The 23,554-nt window shown below is 42.0% G+C and overlaps 1 protein-coding gene across 4 annotated transcripts in view; it reads left to right on the forward strand.

Moving 5' to 3' along the window:
• PLD1 (phospholipase D1) overlaps positions 1 to 23,554 on the forward strand; it is a 129,962-nt gene that overhangs the window by 98,528 nt on the left and 7,880 nt on the right. For 2 of the 4 annotated variants that reach the window (XM_032783671.2, XM_032783670.1), the window contains 7 exons: positions 76 to 286; positions 5,287 to 5,415; positions 6,025 to 6,143; positions 7,186 to 7,299; positions 15,599 to 15,709; positions 17,175 to 17,263; positions 21,768 to 21,881. In XM_032783671.2, the coding sequence (XP_032639562.1) occupies positions 76 to 286; positions 5,287 to 5,415; positions 6,025 to 6,143; positions 7,186 to 7,299; positions 15,599 to 15,709; positions 17,175 to 17,263; positions 21,768 to 21,881 (887 nt within the window). Of the gene's footprint in view, positions 1 to 75; positions 287 to 1,251; positions 1,366 to 5,286; positions 5,416 to 6,024; positions 6,144 to 7,185; positions 7,300 to 15,598; positions 15,710 to 17,174; positions 17,264 to 21,767; positions 21,882 to 23,554 lie in introns of all 4 variants that reach the window. The other 2 variants (XM_032783674.1, XM_032783672.1) reach the window with 2 other exon arrangements.

Genomic DNA, 23,554 nt, shown 5'->3' on the forward strand with positions numbered 1-23,554 from the left:
ATATGAATGATCACCTGTAATTTAAATGGATAATCTTCCATTCATCACCCTCAGCAGTGTACTTTGTGTCTTAAGCCTAGAGCCGAGTCCACGGAAGCTTTAGCCCTGAAAACTCAGCCTCTGGGGAACCTGCCACAGCACAGAAATAGTGATGACATACTAGATTCTTCAAGAATGAAAGGAATAGGAAAACCCAAAAAGTTTTCCAGGTTTAGCATTTATAAGCATCTCCAGAAGCACGGCCTACACCATGCTGATAGTGTGAGCAGTATAGACAGTGAGTCAGGTAAGTAATACTTCTCCACTTTACCTGCAGAGCATATAATTAGGGACGAGAGTTAATGATTTCCTGAAGTACTAGAAGGGTACTTTTTTTACTGAAGCCTTGAGTTTGCCTTTAAATGCTCCTCTGTTTGGTTAACAAACAGCTGGCACAAAACAAGGGTGGCATTCAGTTTGGTTAGGGGACAGCCCCAAACCGCAAATGAAGAAACCATTTTATAATATGGTGTACTGTACGTGGTGTGTTATGTGCTGTGATATATGTATAGATATGTACATTGTTTTTGTGCTAGGAATGTTTTACATTTGTGGCAAAGATACTGGCATTTTTGCATCGTATTCATTAGAGCAAATGAAACAGGATTTCCGAAGATGATATGGGCCTGATTATGCTGTCACTTGCACTGGTTTTACTAAGTTTTAACTCATTTCACTCAGTGGAGTTGTTCCTGTTTTACACTAGTGCTAGAGAGAGGAAAATCAGGTCAAAATTTGAATATGTGAACGCAACATTTACTTCTATGCATGATTGAAGTTACAGGATGCCACTATGGGTGCACCCAAAAGCCAGAATTCATACCAGCAAGCCTTCCACTTTTGAAGCAGTGGAAGAGCTGTTTTTGGGAGGGGTCTTGTGCTAGGGGGCATTTCAGACTTTACAAAGATTACTCATTCTCTGGTAGGAATGAGATGCAGGAGAATGCTTTGCCTATGGTCAGAGCCAGTTCAGAAAATGAGCATACATTAGTGATGGTTTTGCAACATGAATATTTGCCGATTTGTGCTAAAAAATCTAATAGGTCTTGTATTTGGCCCACGGTCGTTTTACCATTATTAATGTTCTGTTCAGACTGTCTACAGTTGATTGGACTGAAGTCCTGCAAGTTATTTTAAACATTATTGGGTAACTGATATGGTAAAAGCTCTAATGCACTTTCCCTATAAATGGAGCATCTCAACTCTCTGCAGGTTATTGTAATCCTAGCAGAAGCCAGCAGAATTTAATCCAGAGTTTAAAACCCCACCTGAAAATGTTTCATCATCCCACTGAGTCCAAACAAGGGCTCACTGAGTGTGAGGACGGTAAGTGAAGGGCCACCTAGGTGGAGTTACCTGCAGGCTTTACTGTTGGTGTGTTTGCTGTTCAGTCATGGTGAGAGTTAGGTGGGGTTTATGGACTGACGTTCTATACCTTCGGTATACGTATTGCCTTCAATCTATGTCATATTCTTCTCTAAAGAGGCCCTCGCAGAATTACTTTCTTCACAGGCTGATTTTTAAAAGACTCTAGGAAGCTGCATCAATGAGAAAATAAATATGTAACAACTACAGTGGGTGCACATGGGAAGTTTCACTCTGGTTCTACAGCTCTGCTCATTCCAGCGGTATTCCTCATGAAAAGTAATGGGAATATTGCTGAAATTAGTAATACCTTTAAATCCAGAATGGATTTTTTTTAAAGTCATCCCAGTGCATGAAGACAGCCTTGAAAAAATCATGAATATGACAGTGCAAACGCCGCCAGACCTACATTTAGACCAGGGGTCTCAAACACGCGGCCCGTGAAATTATTTGCTGCGGCCCACCAAGCTCCCCACACCCCCACTGAGTTATTTCCTGCGTCCACCAAGCTCCCCTCACCCCCAGCGTGCCATGTCCCTGGTCCTCTGCCTACCACTTAGCGCTTTCCACGACGGAGCAGGGAGGAGCGGGGAGCCGCGTGCTCAGGGAAGGAGGCAGAGAACCAGTAGGGATTTGGGGAAGGGGTTGGAATAGGGGCAGGGAGGGGGTGGAGTTGGGATGCAGACTTTAGGGAAAAGGTTGGAATGGGGGTGGGGAAGGGATGGGAAGAGGTGAGGCAGGGACAGGGCCTCATGGAAGGGGTGGAGTGGGGGCAGGGCCAGAGGCACGGGGGTGTGTCAGTGATGCGGCCCTTAGGCCAATCTGCTAGTCCTCAAGTGGCCTTTATGGTCATTTGAGTTTGAGATCCCTGATTTAGCCAAAGATTTGGCCACTGTCATTCTCCAAGTCAGAGTTTTCTGTGGGTATTTGAGATAGGTAGGGGAGTGCACATCATCAGTATTTAAGCATCACCTGTATTTTGATCCATGGAATGACAATAGATTGTGCTGCTGAAAAGACCCTTTCTCTTACAGGTAGGCCATCCACATTTGATGTACGTTGCTTTGATTTCGGTTATAGAGCAAAGGAGGGTTGTTTCTTCATCAAAAGAGCTTGTGTAGAGGAAAGCTGAGCTGATTGTTTATGTAGCAGTTACAGCCAGCATGATCTCGAAGAAGAGCACTAGACTCTGCACTCCTCACCTCAGTCTGACAGAGCCTAGCTTTGTTGGTCTGCAGTGCTAGACTTTTCTGGGAGTGTGACTGTGTGGAACTGAATCTGAGTTTTCATAGGCTTGCAGGCATCTGAAGAAGTGAGGTTTTTTTACCCACGAAAGCTTATGCCCAAATAAATCTTAGTCTTTATGGTGCCACCGGACTCCTTGTTGTTTTCATAGGCTGGGAAGTGTTTTAAAGCTGACACTGGGAAGCACTGATACAAACGATTTCAAGCATTACGATTTGTAGCATTAAGGAAACTTCCCATTAATAGCAGGAAAATGTTGTTTTTATATTTTCATTTACTGGAATGTCATAGATTAAACAAAGGTTCCAAATGACAAAATATTTACTAGAGAGACAAGGTGGGTGAGGTAATAGCTTTTATTGGAGCTCTTTCTGTTGATGAAAGACACAAGTTCTCAAAAACTTGTCTCTTTCACCGTCAGAGCCAATAAAAGATATTACCTCACTCACCTTGTCTCTCTAATATCCTGACACCAACATGGCTAGCTACAGCGCTACTACAAACCAAGTATTTAATAGTGACTCCGTACTTTAAATCTGTAAGGATTTATACATACAAATCCAAGGGCGGAATTCGGACCAAAATACCTTTCTAGTGAGCAGCGTATGCTCAGCATATTGGTTGAGTAGAAATTATCATTTGTTTAATAACCATAGTTCACTGGCATTTTTGTCATTTTAGTTTCTACATTGTGGAAAATTTACTGTCGACATGACCTTTAAACTCTATTGATACTCACCAAAAAATGAAAGTCACTTTTCATAACACTGGATACTGAGCCAACCTTTTCCTTTTATGGACTCTTTCAATAATAGTCTTTTAATATGTAAATGGTCAGCTTTATATAAAATATAGACCTTGTGTATGAAAAGGACACGTGGATCATATGTATATGGACTGCCATATATGACAGTGGCCACTTATATGTTCATTCATATGAGTCCATGTATGATCACATAAGGTCAGTACATAAAACATATTCTACTGTAGCGTTCACATATATGTTACATGTTTGTATTCCGGCATGTAGTCAGTGCTTTCCGTGCCCCACCTGTACTCTCACTAACTCATGCAGAACTGTGCTGTTTGGATGTAGCTTTGCTAAGACTGTAACCGAGTGTCAATGTTGCATACCTGTTGCATGGCATTTTGGGCATGGGTTGTCTTTTTGTGATGTTCCAACGGTACTGGCAAAACGTGCTTTGTGTATATTGCCGTAGGTGGTTATCATATTGTCACTCGTGTGGATTGTTGAATATTTCTAAAATGTTGTGATTAAAAAATTTTTGTGAGTGCTTGATTGCTTGGCTGGCACAGTACACTAGATGCAGTAGTTCAGGTTCCTAAAATCTTTGGGATTGTCACGCCTTGAACTAGCACTAAAACCTCAAAGGAGGCGATAGTGCAGGATTCTGTCAGCAACTAGGGCAGTGCAGAACAGGTCAGTTGTCATGAGAGAATACATGTCATGGGGGGGTGCAGAGGAGACTAGATAACTGTAGAGTTTTTCACTCCATGTGGGTTGTGAGTGTGACTGATCCAAATACTTAGTTACTGTCCGAGAGCTGAGTATTCCCATGGTGTAAACCTTGGTCAGATCATATAAAAATAAAATATTTAGGATAAAAATATATAGGGGACCTCAAGCCTCTTGCTTCAGAACAGAAGCTCATCACTTAAGTGGGATTACCAAAAAAACTTTCCTTGTAGATACATTATGGCATAATTGTCCAGGCAGGGTTGTTATACCATTCTCTGAGCTATCCGATAGAGGCTACTGTCAGAGACAGGATATCACACTAGTTAGAACATAGATCTGATCCAGTGTGAGCTTTCCTGTTTTTTTAGAAGAGAGGTGGAAGGGATCATGCTAGTCCTCATTTATATGCTCATGGCATTCGCAAAAAGAGGTGTAAATTTCAAGAAAGGAGTTGGGGGAATGGGAGTAATTTTTGCATGTAAGTCATTGCAAGGATGTTAGGCCCTAACTTTTCGCCATGAAACTGAAATTCTGCATCCACGTGCTGAACACGTAACACAATCTCAGAAGCTGAAGTTGTGATTTAAAGAGGCACTGGAAAAAGGGAAGAGACCATCTTTGTGCTACCTAAAATTACAGTGGAGAGACCTTTTTGTGGAGTCAAAATCATGAATCCTATAAAATTTAAGTTTCAGTTAGAGTTGATTTGTACTTTAGTACAAACTAAATATACAGGAGTAGTACTCTCTACTGCACACAGATATAAAGTCCCACCTCCCACTGAAGTTAGTAGCATATGAGAGCAGAATTACAATTGTTAATGCTTTCAATGTAGGTATCCTTCCTTGCAGGTTATTGTGGGATGACAAATAGCTGAAGGGTAAAGTTTCAATCCAGTACAGAAAGGATTCAGATCTAGCTTCCATTACCAACAACAAAACACGTTAATATAATCTCCCTTGAATGCGTGCCAGATGTGTTATACTGGAGAAGGGATCAACACAGAGACTTAACTGGAAAATTATCTTAGCTGACTAAAACCGGCAAGTTATGCTGATAGTTTGCTATTCAAGTGCGATTCTCATCTGTGCTGTGTTGAGAGCAGTCTTAAAAATAATCTTAGAGCATATGTTTTTGACACTTTATAAACCTGACAGATAAAGGATCAATCCGCAGCTTGAAGACAGGTGTTGGAGAACTTTTTGGGGAGACCAGGTTCTGGCATGGAAAGGACTATTGCAATTTCGTCTTTAAAGACTGGGTTCAACTTGACAAACCCTTTGCTGGTAAGTGCCATTGCAATCTGGAACCAACTTTTTTCCCTGCAAGACAGTTTATCTCATTCCCTAGCTCCTCTACTGCCTTAGAAAGCTTCTCTGCAGGGCCGGCTCCAGGCACCATCTTAGCAAGCAGGTGCTTGGGGCGGCCACTCCAGAGAGAGGCGACAGGTCCAGGTATTCGGCGGCAATTCAGTGGAGGGTCCCTCACTCCCGCTCAGAGCGAAGGACCTCCCGCTGAATTGCCGCAGATCACGATCGCGGCTTTTTTTTTTTGGCTGCTTGGGGCGGCAAAACCCCTGGAGCCGGCCCTGCTTCTCTGCCTTTTTACTCTCCTAAACTGGCGCCAATGAGACCCACCTGGTCTGGCTGCTGGGAAGAGGCAGCAGAATCCCAAAGTAAGGTAATAAAAAACAGGTTTTCTATGACAATAATGGATAAGTGAGCTTGTGGCTTACCAGCCCCCACAAAGCTGACCTGTCCTTAATTTTAACTCCTAATTTGTTAGTTTTTATTTCTGGAAAGGTTCCGTTTGTACGAAGAGATGCTGTGATATTCTTAATTAATGTCTGATACTGATCTGAGATGAACTATAGCAATTTTTCCTTGTCCATATAGATTTCATTGACAGATACACCACACCCAGAATGCCATGGCATGATATTTCATCCGTTGTGCATGGCAAAGCTGCACGGGATGTTGCTCGACACTTTATTCAGCGCTGGAACTTCACAAAGGTAGGTGTGCAATGAGATAGGTCCTGCAAGCCCTCAAATCTGAATGCTTCGCAGATGCCTCACATAGGGCAATATGCAGGAATAAGTGCCATGCCACATAGTCAAGGTTTGCCAGATTGGGCCACTAAAGTATATATTTACTTGCCCTAATGTCCCAGCAAGTAACCCCGAAAAACTGTGACTCTAACAGCAAGTAATGAAGATAGGTGCTCTCATTCTCCTGTTACACCAATGTAAATAAGGTATAGTTTGAATTTAGTAGGTAGAAAATGAATGAGGTCTGGGATGTTGTTAGCCGAGGGACGAGTGCCATTGTGCTGCTATTCTAGCAGTTCCTGCTGGCTGGTTGGGAGGGACACAAGAGCCAATAATGTGCCCTCTTGTGAAGCAGCAGAAGGCACAAGGAGCAGTTCACTTGGTGATCCCACAGCCAAGGGGAGCAAGGAAGATCAGGGCCGTCAGGCCAAAGCCACAGCTTGGTGATCCAGCCACCTGTGCAAACTAGCAATAACCAGGATTTTCAGGGCCAAGAAACCAGGGGAACCTGCCAGTGGAGGCCATGTTGGAGTCCTGGACCAACAAGGATCCAATCACCAGAGAAGCCCTGGCCTCCTGAGGATCTGGTCACTAGGACTCAACTAGCATGCACATAGGGTCCTCACCACTGGAGAGGACTGGCTAGGATCCCATCAGATAAGGGCCCTCCGTGATGATGAGGGAGTCTTGGGCAGGCTGGAAGGCAACCCACACTGGGAACCAGGCCAGTAGGCCCTGTCACCAAGGAAAATGGTGACTAATGGAGCAACAGAGTCCCTCTGTTCTTCCTCATTTGCTCCCCACTCTTCTTTCTCTCGCTCGCCTCTGGATATTTTCAGAACCATTTGGAACAGGAATTGAGTTTATGAATATGAAAAACTTTATGTTCTCTCCCTCCCAATTTTCTGTATTAAGAGAGGAGCATAAAAACAGAAAAAATCTTCAGCATAAAAATCGGAAGAAAATGTGTTTTAAAATACAATATCCTCCATTTTTTCTTTCGAAGATCATGAAGCCCAAATACAGATCCCTGTCCTACCCATTTCTGTTGCCAAAATCTCATCAAACCGCCGGTGAGATGAAGTATCAAGTGCCCGAGTCTGTATGTGCCAATGTACAGGTGGGTGTAAATGGCATTTAATGGAATCCTAAAATGAAGAACTTCCTAGCACTTGGGCTCATTTTTAGCTCTTTGTAATAGGAGGCCTTGGTAGTCCTCCAGCTGAAACTTACAAGATTTTAAAGGATTTAAAGTGTAAACTGCTTTTTATTTTAAAATGCAACTTAGCAGGCCAGATACTCAGCTGGAATAAATCAACATAGCTTCATTGATTTCAGTGGATAGAGACTGATTTACAGCAGTGGAGGTTCGGGTTCAGTGTGTGTAAGATGAATTATACAAATGATATTTTAAACTCCATTAGTTGTGCTGAATGCATATGTTAAATGTGATTATTAAACAGTAGAACTAGACATGTTAGGAATGCAGGGTGGAAATGGAAGTGCTTAGGAAGTGTGCCTAGGAAGTGACAGGAGAGAGAGAAAGAGAGAGAGCTTTTGTCAAATACTGGTGGTCAAAGCTGAGTAAGGAAAAAATTGCCTAAAATTCCCAAAATAAGTTCTTCAGCCCAGACTCCACCTGGCAGCAGCTTGAGAAAACATTGGAAACTGTCTGCCACACCACCTGCAAGTATGCTGCTCCTTGTGATGGACAGATCCATTGTGAACAGGTGTAAGTGTTCTTTAGACATTAGGTACCTGCTGCAGGGAGAGTTGTGGGGTAGATGCAAATGTTGAGAGACTCTGGAGCACTTGCAGCAAGTGCTGTATGAGGCTGTGTGTGTGCGCGCGCGTGCACATGGATATGGTGCTCTGTATGCACCAGAACTAGGATGCCCAGTGTGGATGGTCTGCGCTATTACAATTTGCACCATGTCCATCACACCAATGCAATTTTCTAGCCTAGACCCATCCTGAGAATCTCTAGTGTGTTTCTTGAGCCTGCCTCCTGATGTTGAGTTATGCTGATTCAATCAGAAAGCATAATGAATACTCAGATGACTTATGTGACCAGTCAGAACTCACCAACAGAGCTTGAATACAGAATGTTAAGTATCAAACCCAGTGAACCATTAATCATCAATCAAAAGAAAAAACACTAAGCAAAAAACAAAGACATTGGTTGAGAAATGCAAGTAATGAATACATTTCCAGAAAATTTTGGTCTGCTTATAGACATCTTGTAAGTTATTCATTGCAAATTACACAAGCTCATCTCTAATGGCCGACTGCAGCCTTTTGAGAGCTGTCAGCCTGGCTCATCCATGAGCTGCATAAAGCTATATACATGTAAAAACGTGTTTTGCTGCAAACATGGCTTCTCCCTTGAATGTTCCTGGAGAGCAATATCCCTTCTAAAGTACCTGCACATAGCAAGTAGTATTTATGCTGCTGTGTGGTAGAAGCAGGCAGTGAGCCGGAGAGCCTCCTAGGGTACCTCTGTACTACCTGCCGGATCAGCGTGTAGTAATCGATCTATTGGGGATCGATTTATCGCATCTCGTCTGGTCGCGATAAATTGATCTGTGAATCGATGCCTGTACTCCACCTCGGCAGGAGGAGTAAGCAGCGTCGGCTGGGGAGCTGCGGCAGTCGACTCGCCGCCATGAGGACGGCCAGGTAAATGGAACTAAGATACTTCGACTTCAGCTATGCGAATAGATAGATTGCCCCCCCCCCCCAGTGTAGACCAACCCTTAGTCTGTATTTGCAAGATGACCCACTCCAGCATATTTGTACATGCACATACTGCAATTCTGGCAGCTGCTTCTTCCGTAATTTGCTTGTTTTCCTGATTTTAATTTGTCTAATGGAACCGCACACAATAGGAAGCTGGGTTACTAGGAAACCATACAGGGAGCCTCAAGTGCAGGAAGCTCTGGCTGACAGTGGAAATGCAGTTTACTGAGCAGTGTTATAAAAGATGTTATGTGTGTTGAAGTTATAGCTGAAAGTTAATGACTGGCTCGACATCTATTACTGATGATGGTGGAGATTCTGGCTTTTGAAGGCAGAGATCAGATGGAGAGGGCTGCAGGTAACGAGCGCCACATAGCAGTCAGCTAAGCCCACTTTGAGTAAGAATGTCAGAATCTGGCCCTTAATCCCTCCCATGCATGCACACACTCAGGGTCTCAGCTCGGTTACTTAGCTTCCTTGTGTAAATACCCAAAGCATCACCTCTGGTATTTCCAACTATGCTAGTGAGGCAGCTGGGTCCATCATGGAACCTGCCTTTCTCTTTCTTATCAGCTCCCCACAGCAAGACACTCCAATGATGTAAAGCTGATCTTTGTGTAAACAGCACTACTGTGGGCAGGATGCAGGTGTCTCATTTGCCTTTCAGTTTGACTGCAGTGATGGTTTGAGACATGACCAGAGTTCCTCTAGTCTTTCACAGGCACTCTTATTGAGAAGGGCAGGAGGGATATGTTTTTATGTAAATCCTTCCTCTAGTAGAGATGGGTCAAACCCAGAAACATTTATTATCATTGTTTATATAGCACTAGTGGTAGGGTAGAGTCCTTTTACAGGCAAATGGGAGACAAATTCCCTGCTCCAAGAAGAGTAAAATCTAATGGATAGTTTTAATGGGAGTTGCTGAGTGCTAGGCACTGTTGAAAATCTGACCACTTCTTTTATCTGAGTGAATGGGAGCTGAACTCTGTGTTTGAAAATCTAGCTCCAGTTGTGAGTGCTGACTGAGCCCTTTTGAAATTCTGGACTTGATTAGATGAAGGATGGATGGGAAGCGGGACATTGCCACAGAAAGCTCACTGAGTGAGCCATGATGCTGATGTTTTATCTGTATTATCATAGTGGCCCCTAATTGTTAGTTTCACAGGTTTTGGTCTGCTCCCTCCATCTGTTTTGTTGTCACTTCTTTAAGGAAAGGACTGGGGTTCATAGGTCTTCTGGAAGAAGTATGTTGTAAGGAGCTGTTGGCAGGAAGACAGGGTGAAAGCACGGCAGAACAGGTCTGGGTGGGGGTTGGATTGCATCATGGGGCAGTTGAGTCAGTCCTGAGGGAATGCACGGGAAAAGATGTGAAGACAGGAATTAGAAAGGAGGGAGGGAGTCAGACAGCTTGTGGGTTGAGTCAAGCATTCTCTCAAAGTTTGGGGTTTGATTATCATAGCACCTTGGCTCATGCAAAAATCAAAATTTGTTTGACAGGGAGTCACCAAACTAAAATCATTCTCAGTTTTTCCAACTCTAATTTCCAGTTATTATCCAAGCAAGACACAGTAAGTCTGTGACATGGTGAGACAACATCACACCCTGTTCATACTGTGAGACATAATGAATCATCATGCACCCTGAGTGGCTCTTAAAAATTTGCTTCACAGTACATATTGTTTGCAGTTATGGAATAACTCCCAGCGAATACTGGTGGTGGTGGTGTTGCTTAGATTAAAGAGGTTAAAGGGATGACAGCACCTGCATAAAAATTGCATGAGTGATGGGAGGCTGCAGAACTGAGGGGGAGGAAGAGGAGAGAACACCAGTGCTTGTTTCTGTGTAATACTCCGCTCGTATAAATCTTTTGCCTAAGTAGTATGCAGACTTTTTCTCTGCAACTGAAGGATTTTGCATTTCAGTTTATTAATTTTGAATGCATTGACAAGAGAGGACAATTTGAAAAGAGTGGTAAATTACATATTAGTAATAAGTAAATATTAATTTAAAAGAAAGTTCAGAGCATGTGTAATTAATCTGTGGCAACCTCAACTTCAGTTATTACCCTGGGGTATACAGTGACCACTCAGACCTTTATGAAATAAACGGAGTTGCAACTGAAATCTTCCTGTTTCAAAGGCACAGACACCTGCTAAAAGAGAATCACATTTTACTGTTAACAGTATAGTTCCCATGACGCAGAGTTGAGCAGTTCTGGTTCCATCCAGTAGAGGGTGGTAGCATACATGTTCAGATGGAGACATAAGCCAATTCATTACAATATACAAATATTACCGAGATGATGATGCATGCAAGAGAGAGGATGTTCCAGTGGTCAGGGCGGTAAACTAGGATTTGGGAGACAGATTCAAGCCCTTGGTCGACCACCAACTTCCTGTGCAATGTTCAGTGAATCACTTAGGGCCATATTTTTAAAGGTATTCAGGCGCCTTTGAAACTCTGGCTCTGTGCCTCAGTCCTTCATCTGCAAAATGGGAATAAAAGTAATTCTTTACCTCACAGGGTGTTGTGAGGATAAATACATTAAAGATAGTGAGGAGCTCAGCTACGATGGTAATGGAGGCCATAAAAGTACCATAGATAGATGACTGGATGTGTGTCTACCCTGAAATATATCTTTTTAAAACCTGTCATCAATGTGTTATGTGACCTTGCTGGACTCATGTTGACTGACTGTAGTGAGAAGCAGAACCCTCAAATTTGATTTAGTTAATAATGTCTAACTTTGACTGAAGGACTTTGCTACAGGGAGGAATGGCAGAGAAGGAATTCCCTTAGAGGTTGGAGCAACAATGCTGTGACCTGTCAAGCTGGTGTGATAATTTGGTGAGGGAGAGGATAAAAGAGAATTTAAAAGGAGAGGGGGCGTCTGGACTGGCTCGTTGTGAAGCTGTGGGATTGAAAGTGATCAATCTCTTTCTGATCTGGTGGTTCTCTTGTTGGATGATTTTTCCAGCCAACCATTAGTTTGTCTCTGAGTGGTAAAGCCATTTTTCAAATTGAGAGAGGCTTATGACATCCAGTATAAAATGAGAAAGAAAAAAAAACCATATTGATTTATTCCTTGTCTCCTGCAGAACAACAGCTACTGCTGCTAATGGAGGGTTTTTTAAGCTGTTGAAATCACTGCATTGGTACCGACACTGAACAACTTATTTGGAAAGCAGAAATGACTCTGCTGGGGACACTGGGAAAGTTAGCCATCTATTCTAAAGCACTCTTTAAATATTGGTGGCTCAGGTACCATGAAAGCACTGGTAGAGGGGAATTGTATAGTTTACAAATGTTTTTGTAAAAGAGTTCAATTTTGGATCGAATTCCTCAGGCAAGGCTGGCTTTTGGCACCCATGAAGCCCACTGCCATATGCTCCCTGCTGCTAATTGCTACAGATTGCGTCGGTAGCTTCTGGCCAGTGGGCTGCATGCACTGTGCCACTACACCTTTGCAACAGAGGGGTGAGAAAGCCTAGTGGAGGAGCTGCAGCTCAGCTGCTTGCGGCCAGCTACACCAGCAAACCCAGGATAGGGAACTGAGCCCTGAGTTTCACTGCTGCAGGGCATGGCGGTCGAGGCCCAGGAGTCTGTGACCAGCATGAGAGAACAGAGAAGAGTAGAGAACATTGATGCTCATTGAAATCCCATCATCTGGAGCATTGGCGCAGCATCAGAAGCTATCTGGGCAGCCAGAATTTCCCCCCATACTCACAGAAAGATCATTCCTAGCAGCAACAGGAGGTGGCTGCTACCTCTTGGCCCAGACATCATCAGATACTCCCAAGAGACTGGGCAGTGTAAGTTTGCTCTAAAATATAAGGGCCTGATCCTCATGTACAAGAGGACCTCTGGTAGTGTAAAGGGGCATTAAAATGGGTGGGAGTATAATTTAATAGTGGCATATTTTTAAAATTAGTTATTCTTGTTCCCACCCTGGCTATGTTATTCTTTATATGCCCACTATTCATGATAGGTAAGCAGACTAATTTCCTTTAAGATTCCTTCCCTCTGTTCTACTAGTAGAATATCATTGCAGTGTCCTGTCTTACTACTTCACAGTCCTTCAGGACAATGTGTACTTGAATGAGATTCTCTCTTCAATTCTCTCTCTCTTTTTTTTTTTTTTCCCAAAGAAACTCTTTGACAAACAAAAGAAGACAAAAGAATCAGCCATAGTTTCTCTAGTTGTTGCTTAAATATCAAAGCTCTTCAAGTCCCATATTGTGATGGTTACTGTCTGCTGTAACTTTGACTTTTTGAATAATGTCCTTTTCCAGAGTAAGAATACTATGTGTAGAACTAGAACTATGCATATCCAATGAGTTATTATTAAAGACATCTACTAAAAGTTTGCCAAGTTCTTTCACACTTTCCTTAAAATCCTGGGATGGATCCCATTCTGCTCTGGAATTTTTTCATTCATCAGATTTACTTTCTGTGCACTGGAGAGCACACAGAAAACAACCAGCAATAGGAAACGGGAGTTTCACAGGACAGCATGAACATTGGGCTGTGGGTTGTAAAAAATCAGCCAGCTTTCTATCTAGAACAGCTGACTTGATGTCTTGACTAATGCAGTAGGGATGATAATACCTTCCCCCGGGTGGTTCTTTGGGTTTGTTCAGGAGCTCAGACCTGCAGGTGCTGCTGAGTGCTATCGGTGAGGTGCCCAGCAACCTCAATAGCCCCTGACTTCAACAGGAGACCAGGATGCTCAGCTTCTTGCAAGGGATGCTCAGCAATTAGTTTGTCCAGCACGTTTGCACCGGATGAATGCTAAGTAGTAGTTTTGTAATCAAATATAGATGCTAGTGGAGTCACGCTGGATGTGAGCCAGGCACAGACCTTGAAGAAGGAGGTGGGCTTCATACCAAGAGTTTAAGCATGCCATGAAAGTCACTTAACACATGTTGATGTAACCCACTGGTCAGTGTGGGTAATGTGTCTGTCCCTACGTCCAATCCGTAGAGGATGCGAGTTAGTTACCCTCTAGCTACAGAGGCTGGCTGTTCAGATCAAGCTGCAGTAATTTATTCTTTTAGCTCTGGAGGTCCCCAGTTTAATCCTTATGTTGGCCAACATTACAGCTGTCACAGAAGTGGGAATTTGTCCAGTATTTGACTTTGCTGTGAGTATCAGATACTTGGATGAACTTTTTCTATCTGGAGGAAGTATGGAATCTACCAATCAATATGTGTGATGTGTCCCCTAACAGAGCGTGTGAGTCTGGTATAGATCTCAGCCATAGGGACTAGGGGCCAGATCCTTAGCTGGTGTAAATTGTCATTGCTCCATTGACGCTTGTTGAGGTATGATAATTTAGCTCAGGACCTGCCCCTTTTCCTTTAGCGCAAGCTGTAGATACTCGTGCATTTAGCTCTACAGGTTCCTGGTTCAGTTCTCAGTGTTAGCCAAGATGGTGGCCATTATGTTGATTGAAGGGTTGCTCCAGGCATAGATGTGGTGTGTATGAAGGAGAGGAATGAAATGGTAAGAGGAGAGCTCGGGTGGAGCCCCGAGAGTCAGATGACGTGTAGGAGGAGATGAGGTCAGAGATATTGGAAAAAATAGTGAGTGAGCGGGGGAGCAGAATCTTGAATTGAACTGGAGAGATCTTAAAAAGAGAGAGGCATGGTCAGAGCAGAAGGTGGGGAAGACTATCTAGGCAGTGAGGGTTTATACTCACTGAACTGAAGAGAGATGAGATTGGGGAAAGGACAGTGAGTAGGAGTTTACAGTAATAGAGGTAGGAAACTATGAGAGCACACAAACCAGACTTTCAGCAAAGGACAAAATTAAACGGGTGAGAGTGTGAGCAAAGGGTATTTACGGTATTAGTTTGGTTGCCTTTTGACAAAAGCTTTCAGGGATGTAATAATATACTCGGAGGATCTTGAAATGTCTGTTACTTCAGAAATGCCTGTTCTGATTGACAGTCAGAAAAAATTTCCATGTGAATTTGACCTACTGCAAATTAAAAAAAAAAAAAATCACAAATCTGACAGATTTGACCAGTTTTGGAAGAATTTTTCGCAAAAATATAAATGGCAGTACTTGTTTAGGGCAGAGACTGCCATTCCTGTTTAAAATTTGGTGCCATTGGCCCTTGTATTATAATGCACCCATCAGTTTTGGGGCAAAACTCACTGATTTCAGTAGGTGCTTCAGCTGTAAAATGGATGGCTGTGTCTCTGTGCGTAAGAAATAAATGCCTAATCTGGCACCATAAAGGTCAATGGGAATTTTGTTGTTGACTTCAATGAGCTCAGGATCAAGCCTTAAGAAAATATATTAAAGGCAATTCAGCATTGCAAGAACTACAGTAAGTAATAGACTTTTGGAACCAGATTTGCCACTCTGTCTCTCCAGTCTTACACCAGTATAATTCCATTGACTTTACTGAAGTTACTCTGGCATAAAATTGGGGTAACAAAATGGTGAATCAAGGCCTTTATATTTTCATCAGACTGTTTTAATTTTTTAACAGTATTTCTAAGCTTCATTTCTCTTTGTTATACATATAACATGCAGTTAGCAAATGTGTGTGTTACGTAAGTCAGTGAAATCATGAAAAATAAACCAGCCAGTTCAAAACAATTAGTAAGGGGTGCCAGTGCCATCTTATATCAGGACAAAACTAAAACAGCTAATCTTTCTCTTTACAGGTCCTCCGTTCTGCTGCAGATTGGTCAGCTGGTATCAAGTACCATGAAGAATCCATCCACAATGCTTATGTTAGCGTGATAGAAAACAGTAAACACTACATCTATATTGAAGTAAGTACCAAGGATGCAAGGCAATGATCGTTTGGTTCAATGAGCACATCCTGTGACCCTCCGCAGGATATCCTCTGAGCACATCCTGAGCACATTCTGTGACCCTCAGCAGGCTGCTACTTTATTTTATTCTCCTTTTGTACATTTTGAAACGTTAATATTAATATAGAGCCTCATCTGCAGCCTCCTAATGTCGATAGGATTATGTCCATTGACTTGAATAGGCTTTGGATCAAGTCAGTAGTTAATGTACCAGTACAGAACTCTAAATGTGAGTTAAAATACAAGGCCACTTCATTACTATTTATCTTTCCAGAACCTCTAGGAACATTTGTCTCCCGTGCAATGTTCTTCCAGCTGCCTTCTTGGCTCTGCTGCATTCCCAGCCCTACATATCAAAATGTTCGGTCCCCCATCGATGCTCAGTGGGCTCACTTAATAGTATCTTAGAACTTGCATAATTCTCCTCTGTATGAATGGACTTATAAATGAAGGAAGAAATGGCTGAATGGAGACACTTATTCTGTATCTGTTTCCATCTATTGTCTGGATGTTTTTTGCTTCTTAGTGTTTAAAGAGGGAGATTAATCAAGAATAATTATTCCCCCTGAGCGCACACACAGACACCATTTAATTAAAATAATACGTTGCCATCCTGGAAAACATTGTACAGGATGTAGCTTTATTTGCTTCTTGACTCAGAATAGTCCCACAACCCTAAAAGCATGTAGATTTATGACTTTGTAGACAGCATGGGTGAAATACTGATCTCAGTAAAGTCAATAGCAAAACACTCATTAACTTCAGTGGGACAGGATTTCACCTCATGTGTCAAAGTAAGAGTTTTACAATGGCAATAATGCTGAATAATTATCTGGAGATAATTACATGCTTGGGAAGCAGTCTCTAACTTGCGTATGCTTTGTGCTTTGCCGTTGCCACAAAAATCAGATTATTTTTTTTTAACAATTCTGAGGATTGCTCATTTGAGGCCGTTATCTATGCTGATGTTGAAAACAGTCACTTAATTTTTTTCTTATCCTAACAAAAATCATACATTCTGGGTTTTGAGATTTTTGTAGTGATTAAACCCTGAGCTCTTATTGTGTCATTGTTGTTCTGTGTTCAGCAAATATGTTTCTTTCAAACTGTAGCAAAATGGGGCCCCAGCCCAATGTCTGTTTGTTTATCTATCCATGCCCCATTATTGTAGTATCTGAATCCATGACGATCTTTATTGTATTAACCCTCTCAACCTCTCTGTGAGGCAGGACAGTGCTATTATCCCCATTTCACCGATGGGGAGCTGAGGCACAGAAAGACTAACTGATTTATACAGGATCATTGAGGAAGTTAGTGGTGGACCAGGGAAGTGAATCTGCATTCTGGGCCTAACCACTGAACCATCCTTGGCAAAAAGACAGTGAGATGATTCTGAATTTCTTTGTGTTCACTATTCCCTTAGAACCAATTTTTTATTAGCTGTGCTGATGACAAAGTCGTTTCTAACAAGATTGGAGATACCATTGCTCGGAGGATTCTTAAAGCACACAGGTATTTTTTTTGTTTTCAAAAGAACTGTCAGGATCTTGTTACTAGGGTACGTCCAGGCTACCCGCTGGATTGGTGGGTCATGATCAATCTATTGGGGATCGATATATCACATCTCGTCTAGATGCGATATATCGATCCCTGAATGCCCCCCCATTGACTCCGGAACTCCACCGGGGTGAGCGGCAGAAGTGGAATTGACGGGGGAGCTGCGGCCGTCGATCCCGCGCAGGGAGGATGGGAGGTAAGTCGAAATAAGATACGTCGACTTCAGCTACGCTATTCCCGTAGCTGAAGTTGTGTATCTTATACTGACACCGCCTCTCCCACCCACCCCCGCAGTGTAGACCAGGCCTAGGATGATATTAAAAGTATTGTAAATGGAATCCAGACTGCATTTGTAAGACACAGTTTAAAAAAATATGCTAAGGGACACAGTCCTTACTCAGAGACAACATTTATCTGGGCCAAATTCTGCTGTTACACCAATGTAAATCTGCAATAACTCCACTGAAGTTGATGGCATTCTTCTGGACTTGCACTGGTGTCGCTGAGTGTAGAATTTGTCCTTATAAGATACGTTACTTCAGTCAAAAAGCAAGTTGTTGGTACTGCATTTGGTAAATCTTACCTAACATTACGGGTCCATTGCTAGCGTTAGTTTCATGATTCTAACTGTTCTTCAACTTTACACACAAGTAAGTTTAATCATATAAACTGGATATGTGGTTTATTGAAGATCTCTATGCAGGGGATTTCTTTTAAATGGGGAGAGTGAAAGCCGCCATACTCTGAGGAATTTGACCGTGATTCCAGTTTAGACTATTACTGCACTGCTATCCCCTTCTCTGATAAGTGCTGGAGGATATTTACAATGCCCACATCACTGCAAGAGAACCGTAGTATTTTAAATTGTACCGTAGCTACAGCAGGTTGCATGGATGGATCAGAGTCAGATATCTTAGTGCTGTCACTTAAGAACTGGCCCAGTGATAACATGGCTAACTGGAGCGTTTAGCAGCAAAGGAATTAGTTTTGCCTTTTCTATGATCCTGGACAGCTTTGCTTAGGTTTGTTTTTCTGGTGTCTGTCTTTCAGGCTATGCCTACGCTGCAATAAAAGATCTGTAGCTGACCTGGGTTAGCTGACTCAGGCTCGTAGGACTCAGGCTGTGGGGCTATAAAACTGCAGTGTAGACGTTCAGGCTAGGGCTGGAGCCTAGCTGTGAGACCCCATGAGGTGGGAGGGTCTCAGAGCCCAGGCACCAAGCCAAGCCCAAACATCTACATTGCTATTTCTAGCCCCACAGCCCAAGCCCCGCTAGCCTCAGTCAGTTGACTGGGTTTGAGGCTTGGTGCCATGGGGGTTTTATGCAGTTTAGACATACCCTAAGACATTTGTCATACCCTGTGGTGTTGGATTGAGTTTATTGCAAACCTTCCTCATTTTTTTTCCCCCTTTCAGCTAACACTTGTGCTTTTCACTGTGCAGGTGGATGAGTTTGATTTACTTGCGATGTCTGGTCTCTAAATATTCTTCTCGTTCATAAGCATGTGTGAGCTGAATTTCAGAGGTGTTAAGGTCCTCAGAAACCCATTGGAGTCATCTTGATTTCAGACTCTTCAGTGCTTTAACATGAAATACAGACAAGTGAAGAAAGTGACACTCCTAAAAGAGAGAGGGGGTCTGATTTTCTTCTTCTTCATACTGGTGTAAATCAAGAGTCATTAAGATGATAGAAAACCAGTGTGAGGTCAGAATCTGGTTCAGAGTGATCAGAGACACCCTGGAAGAAAGACAGACAGTGGAGAAATTGGTTTGCTTCAACATGAACACCACTGTCTAAAGCCACAAGGCAGAACAACTTGGGGATAGATACAGGAACATGGTCATTGAGCAATGTATAGTGAAGGTAACTGTACCATGCTATGGAGAAAAGCCTATAGGCTGATTCTCTTCTCATGCCAGTGTAAATCAGGAGTAACTTCCGTGAAGTCTATGGAATTATACTTGGGTAAAATCAATGAGAGAAGAATCTGGTTCTGCATCTGAAATTGGATATACATCAAAGCCAGAAATATTTTGTTGACCAAATTTACCCACTTTTGCAATGTGTCTCACAGTGGCATTTGTATTCAAAAGTGCTAGTATTTGTATGGCAACCCAGTGTTTGTGGCTGCCTGGCACTTGACCATTGTGATGCAGCATAGTCCCAATCTATCAGCGTAGTCTTGTTAAGCTGGAGAGCCATTCCAAACATATTGTAGATTTCTTACCTATCTATAATGTCATATTTATCTTGCCAAGACCGGATGTAATAGGCTGTTTTAACACACACTGTTGGACTGGGTTTCCTCTTTGTAGCTTAAACAGCTGCATTAGAGCCAGCAGAAAATCTACTGTTTAGGCTACATCTACCTTATAAGCACAAGGTGTGATTCCCAGTTCATGTGTACGTAGTTGCACATCTGAGAGTTAGCACAAGTATCAGTAGTAGGACAAAGCTTCCTGAACAACTTGCATATGTACCTCGTGACTTAACGGAGTAGAAGATCAAGTCCATGCTGAATCACCCAGATTGCATTTGTCATAAAGTGCATGGCATTGGCTAGGATGAAGGGAGAAGTGATGTTACACTTTCTTCCATAGAGAAGGGGGAAAACACCAGCTGGCACACAGATATTTAATCCTAAATGGAAGATCTTGGTGGAGTGTTCTCAATCAAGTATCATATTTCTCTATTCTGTAGAGAAAACATTTTCCACGTTCATAATGTTCCTCTTCTCCTTGTCTCCTCTGTTTCATTGGCATATTTTAGTAGGTTTTATTATGTGTTTAGATAAGCAAACTGGGTTTTGTGTAAGAACTAGCTGATTATAGGTAATTTTTTCTCCCAATACAGTATATTTTCATCAATATCAATAATTATATCTTTAATTTCCAAATCTTTGCAATTTACATCTCTTCTATAATGTGCACCTGAGACATTTTTACCATTTCTAAAGTTTGCTTTAAAAATAACATTTAATTAAAATTTTATCTATAAACATTTGACAGCTTAAGCTAGGATAAATAGATTCCTTCAGTACTGTATTCTCTTTGTACTTCCTTCTACTTACTAAAGGATACACTGTATTATTCAAATACTGAGATTACAAATGACACATTAAACCATGAAGTGCTTAAGCATATGCTTAGCTTTAAGCACGAGTAATCCTATTGATAGTCCAAGGCAACTGGCAATAATTTCAGGGCCACCATGGTAGCTGTTCCATTAACAGTAGAAATTCCTCCACTGATACATGTACTAGTAGTCACATGAGAACCAGTTTTGATCTCCTGGCCATTATTCTGGTCTCTCATCTGAAGGTGCAAGCTAATTAAGGATTTACCAGGAAAAAATAGTCTTAGCAAAAATGTAAACTGGTCCACCTAGATACTGTTTTTTAAAATGGCTTTATCCATACTGAGATACATTGCCACCTAGTGATAAATAAATTAAATAAGACTCTTTTCACATATAGAATACAGTAACAAAACAATTTGGGCTTTGATAATTTAGGCAATCAGAAATTGCCCAGCATTATTTTCATGGTGGTGAAAACAGCATCTAAAGCCAGGGAGCATTTGAATTTTAATTAGTGAAATTGCCGTTGTTTGGCACCCTACTGTTATTTTGGATTACTCAGGCTGAAAGGCATTTCTAGAATTAAGCCACAGCGGAAATTGGCTGCCCCTCAAGATAAGCATCTAACTATCAACAAAAAAAAAAGCAAAAATGGGTGGATTTAGCAAGTCAGAGGTAATCCAGGATCAGATCACAATTACGGATTCTTGAAAACTGAACCCTTGTGATGTATGCGGCCAAATATTTGCCCTTTCTAAATATTCTGGAAAGGCCCATTCATCAAAAGCTGGCAGTGCACTGAGTTTTCTATCTAGCTCCTCTCCCAGTGTGATCTGCATCTTGGAAACAGGACAAGGCTGGGAGAGGAGGAAAACTGTAGATTTAATTTTGTTTTCATGCTTGTATTGACTTCTCAGTAATAATTTATGCTGCTAGCCATGTTCAATAAGATGCTGTCTGTTTAAACTGAGGTTCTCAAATGTACTTATTTTCATAAAGCTAGACACAACAATCAAGAAAATTACCTCGCCCTTGCATCTCTGTGATGCATACTATACCTCTTACACTTAAATAAACATGTCCCAACCTTTCTTTTTATTCTACACCTGTCTTTGTTGTTTTCAGTTCTTGGTAAATTACACCTTCTGTGCATGTGTATTTAAATAAATGCTGTAGCACTGACCACAACGGTGGAAAACCTGAACCAAAAATACATTTGACTCACACTCCGTTAAAAATGAAGTAGAAGCCTACTACAGAAACCATAGGAGTAAGTCAATGGAATGAGAGCCAGTGAATAAGGACTGGTTGCAGGACTGATGAAAAGAAGTTGAAATTGCAGGAAAATATCCCAAAGAATTATTGGATTATTTATTTTAGGGACAACAAACGATACCGAGTGTATGTGGTGATCCCGCTGTTGCCTGGATTTGAAGGAGATATTTCAACTGGAGGTGGGAATGCACTGCAAGCCATAATGCACTTCAACTACAGGTACTGTGCCCAAGCCAAAAAAGGACACAGTACTCTGAGATCTTTATAGTGATCTCCATGGTTTTGTTGATGTGGTGGTGGAGGTGATGATTTGTACTGTGGTAGTGACCACAGGCTCCAATCAGAATCAAGGCCATATTGTGCTAGGCACTTACATACATACATACAGTATGTGGGAAAGAAAAAGAAAATGAACTGTTTATCTGTGATACAGTTTTTACAGTACACGCCAACAGTTTTTTATATTATTGTCGTTGTTTGCAATAGTGACCTCGGACTTGAAGACTAGCTAATAAAATCCTTGCTGAGCTCATTGCCTAGCCCGCTTTCTGGATGCACCATAAGGCTCCAAAATAAGTTTGTTTTCTACAAGCACATAGAGCTGGACTTAATTTACTCATACTTGAAATTTCCACCCTTCTTTTAAGAATTTACTACAAGTTACTACATTTACTACAATTTACTACATATCACTACATTTTTTCTAGTTTATCCGTGTGATTTTGATATTTTTTTAGAAGCCTGACAGTATTTTAGTATCAATTTTCCCCATGGTTTCAACAGAACTGAAATTAACATGGCTTTATTTGTTCAACAACAAATATTAGCACCACAACTCTATTTTTCTTTGAGCTCCACCATCATTAAAGATGACAATTCAGCCCAAAGAAGAGGGCTTTATTTGACTGCCCTGCTGCCCAGCCAGCAGAGGGAGCTCAGAGCTTTATGGTTTTGTCAACCATATTGCTTTTGTCAAGGGCTGTAGTTAGGTTTCATGAGCAGAGCTTGAATTTCTTGCAGGTATCTCACACAGATTCTGAGATCAGCCTGAGAGGAATAACTGGCTACATTTTCAAACACAGGCACCTATATTATACCCTGGAAATACGTGCATAAATACTGATATTTAATGTTCACACAGAGCACAGGAGGCCCCATCTGAAAGACCCACACCCAATAAATTTCACGGTGCTAAATATATCACTTTGCAAGGATTGCAAGGTTCAGGCAGGCCTCAAAGTTTTGTAATCTCGTGCTCCACAGAGCCTGGCGGTAGAGTGAGGTTGGGGAAGAGAGAGATTTTCAAAGGCACAAATGGCAGTTAGGCCTTAAATCCTAATGAAAGTCATTGCAGATTAGGCACATAGCTACCAATTATGCCTTTTAAAATCTCCCCCATAGTCTTTTTCAAAGCTGATGCTCAGACTGCTCAGCGATCCCTTCTGGTCCTTGGGACCCCAGGCTTCTCTCTCCTTGTTCAGAAGAGAGAAGCAATCCCAGCACAAGGGTGATGGCGGGGGGAGGCTCTGAAAGGGGAAGGAAGTGGCACTGCTCTGACTGCTTTCTGGGGGAGCATGGGTTTATAAGGGTGCCATGCTACCATAGGAGTGGTGAGACCAAGGGACCAACACTGAGAGTTCAGTGACCAGCAGAGTCATACTTAGGTTATGTCTACACAGAGATTTTTCAGCCCTGTGAGCCCAATTTAGCTGGCCCAGGCCAGAGGTGGATTTTTAACTCCCTGTAGACTACAATATCTTCTCCAGCATAAGGTGACGGACCAGTGGTGTGTATGAACTTCTATGCCTTCTGTGTTCTACACCCATGTTGACATTTGTTTAGGAAAAATGTATTCTGAGAATGTCACAGCTCTTCTCTTTATATGGTACTTA

Source organism: Chelonoidis abingdonii, chromosome 8 (assembly GCF_003597395.2).
Source record: "Chelonoidis abingdonii isolate Lonesome George chromosome 8, CheloAbing_2.0, whole genome shotgun sequence".
Classification (NCBI taxonomy): Eukaryota; Metazoa; Chordata; order Testudines; family Testudinidae; genus Chelonoidis; species Chelonoidis abingdonii.